The sequence below is a fragment of the Hydra vulgaris genome, chromosome 11, assembly GCF_038396675.1.
Source record: "Hydra vulgaris chromosome 11, alternate assembly HydraT2T_AEP".
NCBI lineage: Eukaryota > Metazoa > Cnidaria > Hydrozoa > Anthoathecata > Hydridae > Hydra > Hydra vulgaris.
In genome coordinates, this window is record NC_088930.1 from 45,523,125 (window position 1) to 45,533,422 (window position 10,298).

The following is a 10,298-nucleotide window of genomic DNA, read 5'->3' on the forward strand; positions in this document are numbered from 1 at the left end:
TGATTGATTTGAATTGATTTGATTTTATTAAAGTTTTAAAACTTTTTGAATTTCATCATTTTTTTTAGTTTGATAAACTTATAAAAATTAATAATCTCTTTCTGTCAATAAAAAATGTAGGCAGGCGATGCATCATCAACGGTAGTAGCGAAACTTTTTTGCAATGCGTGATAGTAGAAAGGCTGTGTTAGAGTAAAGGATTATAGTGTAATCTGTTTAATTTGTATTATATTTTTAATAACTTAGTTTCCTATATAACTTTTTTATACTATTTATCGCAAAAAAAAAACAACAACAATTGTTTGTTAATTACTTAATTGTCGCGTCAAAAATTAATTATTCGATACCAAAATAAAATCATTTATTTGGTTGTCCATGTCAAAAATCGCAAACACTTGTTATCAATATATTTAAAATTGTCTGTTAAGAAGGTATGACATAAAAGACGTCATGCGTTAAGAATTAAGAGCCGTTTTTTCTAAGAATCAGGCAAATTCCTGAAACTGTGGAAGTGAACCTCCTCCAAATTGCTTGAATTTTTTATATATTGATCAGAATATAGAAAAAACCTGTTGGGGAAAAAAAAAATTTTCAAAAATGTTTCGTTCACTCGGAATCTGGGCTTAAATTTTTGAGATTTTTTTAAAAATTTTTAGAAATTTAGTTTTTGCCACCTTTGAACCCATTTTTTTGGCAAGGTAAAAAGTTGCACATAGCTTTTGTAGTTAATATCAGACGTAACCCAAAAGCTCTCTCCAAAAAATATAAAAAAGTTGCGTGACACTGTGCGGTTGGCTAATTATCATAGTTCAAAAGTACAAAATCAATCAGTTTTGTCAACTTTTAATCGGAGTTAATTCTAGCGGCGAAGTGTTGCACACAATTTTTCTTTTAGGATTTGAAATTATCAAAGGTATTGAGTCTAAAAATGCAAAGAAAGTTATGTGATACCTAAGGCCTATTAATATATTAAGGCTTGAAATTGGAAAAAAATGTTTTAGTATACTTACAAAATGAACCATTACGGCAGAGGTGCTTAGTTTTGTAAAAATGTAAACATATCCAACTGTCAATACAAAAAGGTCCTAACATAATAATAAAAAAAATTCGTGTGATTTTGTCACACGCATGATATAACATGAATTAAAAACTGAACAAAAATCTAACATCAAGATAACTATATTGCTAATTAAATAAAACATATATCAAACATTTAAATGTTTTTCCATTTAAAAATTAGTTTTTCATTTATTAATAGAGTCATTTACACACATTATCCACCACATCACACATAATTTCTACTCTGCTGCAGTAAGTTTCTCTAAGAATAATGATATGACTGCATTATAGTCTTCTTCGGATAATGAATAATCGCCACAACCACTGATTAGAAAAGGAGCATTTACTAAACAGATAATTTTATCAGTTTGGTTATTTATCTCCTCGGTAGTAACTGGCCAGCGAAAAGTATTCTTCTCTTGCCCGTTAATCATACAATTAACTCTGATCCCAGTTATAGATACCTAAAAGTATTAGCGCAACATTTAAAATAATATAATAAAGAGTTTATGATTTGTTTAATTTTGCTTACATTCAATAAAACTTGTAAAGTCTTATATAATGTCATTCTGAAATTATTTTTACATTTTATTTATTTATATTCCTTTTATTTTAGAGCACTGTTTTGTAAAACAAAATAAAAACTTGAAACTAATATATACTTTGAATAATATTACCTCCACAATATATCCAATATTCCATTGTTTTTCATATGCAACAGCAACCCAATCATTCACTTTCCATACAAGACAAATTTCTTTTGCAAGATTGGCGATGTCTTCCTCATATTTATTATCATCTTCATTGTCTCCTGCCAGATTAAAGTCATCATTTTCGCCATAAACTTCTTTGTTATCGTTAACCTGACTATTTTCATTATTTTCTGTTGTCGGTTCTACCAGCTTACCTTTTCTTTTCAGGTTACTAAATCTATAACAATATCAATTGTACATATTTTTAAACATATGTAAACAAACACACAAAATTATAACTTTCACCTAAATTTTAATTTCATATTTGTAAAAGAACTATTTAACAGTCAGAAACATAATCTAATTTGCAAAAGTTTTGATAGCAACAATGCCTACCTTGAAAATAAAGATCTTATCTGTTGGCTAGTTACATATTGATCAGGCGGAAGTTCTCTCCTCAGCTGCATGTGAACCTGCTCAGAGCTCATTTTATTACCTGATTCTTCTCCACGAATAAAGTATTTATATAACAGTTCTTTCTGCTGATTTGAAAATCTAAAAGAACTTCGAACTGGTAATGCCCAACCTTGCAATAGAAAAATGTTCATGCAATGTGGTTTGTCTTTTACGGAAGCACTGTTAGAGGATGAAGAAATTGGCATATTTAGTTGTGAAGTGATTTTCATCTTATGAATAAACGAGTTGCGAACTTTATCCAATGATGTTAATGATTTCGGAACTGTATGAAGACCGGATAGCATGTGTTCTTCTAACTCAGCATCGCTTTCAAATGATAAAGTACAATTCATTTCAGTGCAAAATCTTAATGAACATAATTGCCTGTCACTTCTTTTCTGTTTTTCCTTAAGTGACTTGTTACGCTTAATTGAATTATCTGTTTTGCTATATGGCAACAACAACTTAATCGAGGGTTGAATTTTAAGATTTCCATACTCTTGTTCAATTCCCTCACCAATATTGAAATAACGCCACATCTTCATACTTTTCTCACAAAACTCAAATGAGTGATAGTTTCTAATGTTCTTAATCTTTGGTCCAGTAACTACAGTTTTATCATTGCTAATTTAAGCAACTGCTACCTTTGCATCTTTAGCGCCAAAACTATAATGCATAGCCTTGTGTATATCTTCAGTAGTCAAAAGATTATTACCAGAGTCAACGTAACTCCTTAAAATTGTCTTTACAACTGCACTCTCCCTGTCACATTGATCTTTTCCACAACAGGGTTCATTATAATCATATCTCAGCAACTTTATATCTCTCTCTTTGCATACATTGTAGATTGCTTCAGCTGAAAGATTTCCCTGATAGCAGCCGGCATTATCAGATTTGGTAAACATTTTCTTGATATGCGGTTGATCAATTCTGAATTGGTCTAAAACTGCAGTGGCTAACGAAACAACATCACCTATTCCCTGATCACACCTATACATTGAAGTAAAGTAAACACGTTTGAATAACTTTCCTGCTATTTTTATGAAGAATATATCCACATGTAAACTCATTCCTTTCTTGCCAAAATACTCTCTTTGGCCCTCTCTGTATCGAACCGGAAGAATTTTTTGACAAAAATCTTTAAGCCAGAAAGCAGTTTCATCGTTTAATTGCTTAAAAGCTTCGATTTTTGCCTTTTTCTGTTGAGAATCTCTCATCAGGTGTTTTATGTAGTTGAATACATTCTTTACAGCAATTTCCAAATCATAAATAGAATCAGCATCGTCAGAATTTTGAATTGTTAGTTCTTTGATCATCTCGATAGCTTTGCACAAATCATAGCAATCGGCACATACCACTTCTGATATCTCTGTGTTGGATTGAAGATTTTTTTCAGATGGATCTGATAAGGCATGTTTTGAGCTATGAGAAGAAATGTTTGAGTCATTGACACTACAATTGGTTTGATAACTTGTTTTCAAATACCTTTTTCGTTTTTCAAGGGCAGCTTCGAGAGATTTAGAACTAAATCTTTGTGCCAATTTTTGTAATGTTTGAAAACCATTCATGCCTGAAGCAGTAACATCATCTAATCCAGCTAAGCTTTTTCGACTTGAAGGTTTTATTGCATGCAATACTTTCCACAAACTTGAATCAGATAATGGTATATAATTGTTTTCACTACAACTTTTTCGATAGAACATGTTAGCGTGGCTATATTTTGTCGTCAGTATTGTATGCACTATCTTTTGTTCTTCACCGCTGTCGTATTTTAATTTGGTTATTCCATAAGCAACATCATGCAAAATACCGCTTGTAAATATAAAGTCTAAGAAATGTTCACACTTTGTTTGATCAAGACTAGATCGGACGAATACTTTCTTCTCTGGAAATGCCAACCCTTTATGAGATGCATGCCATTTTCTTGCTGTTTCTATACGATGTTTGGTACACTCAAATGTGTTCATTATAAACTTTTTGGTATACTTGGTATGGTCTAATAATGAGAGGATAACTAACTTTCCCATGGAATCACTTTGCTTATATACTTTCTGAACACGAATAATTTCAATTGGGAGAGGGCCATTTATTTCATCAACATTTTTACTGTTAAGAAAATCTATAAGTATTTCCTCTTGTCCAGGAGCAACAGCTTCCGCAAATTTTTTCTTTAATAAGTTTTCTAGGCGAACATACTTGCGTTTTAACTTATCTTTAGTAGTATCTTCCAGATATTCGAACTTCCTTTTTAATCTAAATTTTATTGGACTTGCATTAAGAACCTTAGTTACACTCTCACGGCTTCTTAGAGATTCGTCCAAAATCTCCTGTGAAACATTAATTTCACCGGGATCAAATTCTTCATCTGGAGTAGCAGGTGTCATATATGTTTGTTCTTGTTGTGTTTGTGTTTCTGTACATAAATTGGTGTTTTCGTTGACTCTAGATAAAGCAGTTTCTTGCTTTAAATGGGTAAAACACAGCATTGCACCAACTGAAAATACTTCATTGTATCGCTTTGACATTGATATGACGACATGTATTGGTGACGCCCTTAAAGCGGGAGATTTTTTTCCTTTTATATTTAGATGGTGAGGATGAAAGCATGTTTTTGGAGGACTCCATGCAATAACAAACGTGTACCGGTGAAAAGCACATATTTGTTCATCCTTTTCAAGATTTCTTTTAAGTCTATTTGCAATAAGTCCATTTTCTTCCCAAATACTATTATCGTTTAATCGCATGACCTAAAAACAATTTTTTAAACAATTATTAAGTGTGTCATTTAAAGCATTGTTTATAATCTGACTCTTCACGAAAAATGTTTACAAGTTTGAAATACATTGTTGTTATTATTAAAATACAATATTGCAAGAGTGTGATTAATTTAGTGATTATTTATTAAAAGAGTGAGGAATTAATTAAAAGAGCTATTTTTTTTTGTTTAAAGAACTTTGTCTCAAAATCTTATTGCAGAGAAGTTATAAAGTATGTAACTATAAAAATTATATTACAGTCTGCGTAAATTTAAAATACATAATTACCTTTAAGTTGATGAGGTGTTTCTTAACATCAACATCTCCCAGCTGATGAATGTAGAACATTTTGTTTATGATTTTATGTTTTTTGAATGATCCACAATTTCCTTTTGAAAAGCAACAACAGTTTTCATAAAAATATTTGTTTTGTTTCATACTCAACTAAAAACAAGTTCTATTTATGCAGTACCTATTTCTCAATAGCAATGATAAAATATCTACTCTATTTATGCAAATTTTAAAGATCGTTAAAATAAAGTTAAGACATTTTTATGGTAAAGTAAACAACCGCCCACTAACTTGTTTCTCCACAATCGTGATATCAGCGATTCTTCTTCCATTCGATCACCACAAGTTATTTGGTTATGACGTAAATTTAAATAATTCACTTCTGATCATGTATTGTTTTTTATTATTATTTATTTCAATTGTTATGATTTCTATATCATAGTCAGAAACGCTTAAATTTTTTCTTAACATTACGTGCAATGTTTTGTGTAATGCTAAATGCTAATTTTGGATGATAGAAATTTTATTGTGAGCGAAAACCTCATCTGTGTGTCCAAAAAAATATCTCTTCGTACTTAATCATTTTTAACAATTTGTACCTTCATTTTTAACTTAATATCTAAAGATCACACGAATTTTTTTTATTATTATGTTAGGACCTTTTTGTATTGACAGTTGGATATGTTTACATTTTTACAAAACTAAGCACCTCTGCCGTAATGGTTCATTTTGTAAGTATACTAAAACATTTTTTTCCAATTTCAAGCCTTAATATATTAATAGGCCTTAGGTATCACATAACTTTCTTTGCATTTTTAGACTCAATACCTTTGATAATTTCAAATCCTAAAAGAAAAATTGTGTGCAACACTTCGCCGCTAGAATTAACTCCGATTAAAAGTTGACAAAACTGATTGATTTTGTACTTTTGAACTATGATAATTAGCCAACCGCACAGTGTCACGCAACTTTTTTATATTTTTTGGAGAGAGCTTTTGGGTTACGTCTGATATTAACTACAAAAGCTATGTGCAACTTTTTACCTTGCCAAAAAAATGGGTTCAAAGGTGGCAAAAACTAAATTTCTAAAAATTTTTAAAAAAATCTCAAAAATTTAAGCCCAGATTCCGAGTGAACGAAACATTTTTGAAAATTTTTTTTTTCCCCAACAGGTTTTTTCTATATTCTGATCAATATATAAAAAATTCAAGCAATTTGGAGGAGGTCACTTCCATTGACTGCCTGATTCTTACAAAAAATGACTCTTAAGTATAACTTATACTCGTAAAGATTTTTTTTTTCTTATACTATAAGAAAAAAAAATTCTTTACGCGTATTAATTCAAATAAATAATTTTTTATTTGTACATAGCTGTATATTACTTAATACATTGTATAAACATTATTCCTATATTATTTATATATGTTAATTTTTATTTGAGAAGTTTGCCAATATTTAGATTTCTGCATTTTAATGTAGAAAAAGGTTTAACTTAACCACAAAAATTCTAAATCAAATATTTTGAGCAAAATCGGATTAGTAGTAATTTGCATTCTATTGTTTGTTTTATTTTTAAAATTAATTAAATTAATAATTGATCGATAAGCGTTGCCAGCAAGGTACAGAAAATATAATATTGACAAATAATAAAATAAAGACATAAAATAAAAATAAAAATAATTGAATACAGACAAAACTATCTTTTTGATGTAATAAAAATATGGACTTAATGGCCAATTTTGCTGACAAATAAAAGATAAGCAACTGAGACTATAAAAAAAATATAAATAACATTTATATCGTCTTTTTGATAACGGTTCTTCTGATGTCATAGATGAAATAAATTAATCCTATTAAATTGCAAAAATTATTTAAACTAAACTTCATTGTAACTTTAAAATTAACGTTCAACAAAAAGAAAAAGAATAAGAAAACAAATACGAGCAAAACGAATAAATGAAGGCAAACGTTTTTTTAAAAGCAAATGTCGTATTGTCCATCAACTCATTGTAATTACTTGACAAAAATAAATTATTTATCTATCAGACATCTTTTCTATCAGACAAGATTTTTATTAAACAACTATTTAAGGTGATATCCAGCCATTATTTCTTTTTCTTATATTTTGCACATAATAAATACCTTTGATGAATTACTACCATAATAGATTAAAATCTAAAACGTATTGCAAAAAATTTTTTAATTTGAAAAAAGATAGTTGCTGACTCAGCATTAAAAGGTGAAAAAGTTAACGTCTTAAGAACATATATATCTCAAGATTAAATCAATATTAAAGGTTAATAGTTTGCAAAATGCTAGTATATTAGGGTAGCTTGTGCCTAAACCAAAAAATTTTTTGAAAAAATTTAAACGATCAAAAATGGCAGACTTAATAGTATAAAAAACTATTTTTAGCGATAAAACATTTGATATGATAATTGTAGGTTAAGTTTAATTTTTTTAAATTTTATTTTAGATTCAGGTACTCAAAACATTAATAATGAACATATCCTGAAAATTTGAAGCTAAAATAAAGTTTTTTTTCTTGAGATATTATTGTTTTCCTACAGCTACTCATAAAAAAACAAAAATTGAGAAAAATCAATTTTGAAATTATAAATCATGTACACTACTCAAATAAATCGTGTGTTTGAGAAGAATATTATTGATATTCTAAAATCATTTTGGAAAAAATATTTTTACTATTGAATTCGACAAGGTTCAACTGTCTAAACAACATTTTTTTAAATTTTTCTTTTTTTCTCCATTTTTCACTAAAATAATGGCTGGATACCACCTTAAATGTAAGAAAAACCGAGAGTATGTTATTGACAAAAATGTGCCTAATTCAATTTGTTTCTTAGGAAACGTTTAATTGGATTTATATATGGCATTTTACAAATCAACTGATTTTCTGCTTTATTTGCATAATTCTTGACAAAATATATAAGTAATATGACATAATATATATATATATATATATATATATATATATATATATATATATATATATATATATATATATATATATATATATATATATATATATATATATATATATATATATATATATATAGAAACACTTAAGAGTTTGATAAATTTGACCAAAATTCAAAAAGAAGCATCAATAAAAAAAACTTTAAACCTGGTGGATACGATAAATAATGGCGAGCAACCGAATTTTTTTATTTTCTTCGCATTTTAGTAAAGGATCTTCACTGATAAGAATACATTTTTCTTTGTTGTTTTCATTAAGTAAAAACCTTCATAAAATAAGTTTATCAAAAAAAAAGCCATGGGGAAGTGAGTTTTATTTTTTTTTATTTTTATTTGAACATAAAGTTTTACATAAAATTTGTTTAAAAACTTATATCAATTTTATGCAAAAATTACCTTAAACAGACCCGAGTTTAAAATTAGCAGTATGTCAATATTACTAACTAAATGAACTATATTACAAAATGATTTGGAAGATTCGATTAACTTTTTTAATTAATCATTACCTTATAGTTTGATAAAAAAAAAAAATAGTAATAATAAAAAATAAATTATGCATAAAGCGGTTTTCTTAACACGAGATGTAATAATAAATAAATGTAATAATAAAAAATAATTTATCAATAAAGCGGCCTCTTAACGCGTGTTACACTTTTGCACCACACTTGAAGTTCGCTCCATACTTGAAGCTTGCACCACACTTAAAGCTTTTTAGTTGCGTTTATGTTTTTGACTTTCTTTAAGTTCCCTTTAAACAATTTTATAGCGATTAAAATGCGTGGAAATTTTTTTGCATTTTAATTTTTCATTTTCTTTATTAGAATCTAGTCTAACTCTCACCCAAGGTGCAACTGAAGTGCATAATAGATATGATGAATATTGGCTAGCTTCGTTGCACGTATCGTATTTAGTACACAATTGCAAATTTCACTGAATTTTTTTGGGGCTTACTAGCCATCTAAGAGGAATCTCGTTAAACTTTTTATAAATAACATCTTCAATCTCACTTCAATCTATTATTTTGGGGATGTTTCTTCCAAACATCTTCCAAGAGACATTTGCTGGGTAGCATTTAAAAACAACTTTTACTCTTTCAAAGTTTTCAGTAATGTTATGCGTTTTATGGTATTATATGACTTTGTCAAATTTAAAATGGAAACATAAGAACTAGATTCTGTTTAAAAATCATTTTTAAATAAGATTTTAGTAAAGTTTTTCATTGAGTTGATTTACTAGCCTATTTAAGGTACAACTCATAGCAAATAAATGACGCAAAAACATGCCTTTCTCTTAACTAATAAAAATTAATAAAAAAAGAATAAGCTGTCAAAATCTGATATCTTCCACAAAATTAAAGAAACTGAATTATCTACTTACATTGACTTAGGATTAGAAAAAGCTGACTAGTGTTTCCTTATCGAAGCGTCTTGAACGTGGTTTGCTTTGTTTTTTGTCTCTTGAAAAGGAATTATATGGTAGAGATGGTATTTTTTTGCTATTTATAGCTTAATTGATTCTATGTATTCAATAACATGCAAAGACTTTAAATGACATTTTAACAACGTTGGTGAATCTTCTTTTCTTGAATACTTTTTCTCACAAAGTATACAGTTTACTACATTTGCATCAAATTCATTAAAGTACGTCCATTTAACATATATAACATAAACACATATAACACATATAACACATATAACACATATAACATATAACACATATAACACATATAACATATAACACATATAACATGTTATTATAACTACTACTCTTATCAACTATTAACATTTCAATTCGTTCATAATTTATAAACAACGTTTAATTAATGTTTAGCTTTTTTAATACTAAAATAAAATTAATTTAAACTTTTGAAGTTCAATAGAATAGGCTGCATTTTAAATTTTATTATAAATTCCAATTTAAAATATTGGATCTGATGTCGGAATCAAACCTTTGACGCCTCATGTTATTTGTAAACTTTCTGAAGTCCTTTTGGAAAGTGGTGTAAAAGTTTTTTTTTTTTTTTTTTTTTTTTTTAAATATTTTGCCG

At 28.1% G+C, this 10,298-nt stretch overlaps 1 protein-coding gene across 1 annotated transcript; it reads right to left on the reverse strand.

The window, feature by feature from the left end:
* Nucleotides 1-1,207: 1,207 nt before the first annotated feature.
* LOC136087061 (uncharacterized) lies at nucleotides 1,208-2,746 on the reverse strand. The gene is made up of 3 exons (XM_065809567.1): nucleotides 2,148-2,746; nucleotides 1,737-1,989; nucleotides 1,208-1,523 (listed from the first exon to the last, which is right to left on the reverse strand). The coding sequence occupies exons 1-3, from the start codon at nucleotides 2,744-2,746 to the stop codon at nucleotides 1,299-1,301; spliced, it is 1,077 nt and encodes a 358-aa protein (XP_065665639.1). The 3' UTR covers nucleotides 1,208-1,298.
* Between the last annotated feature and the right edge of the window lie 7,552 nt (nucleotides 2,747-10,298).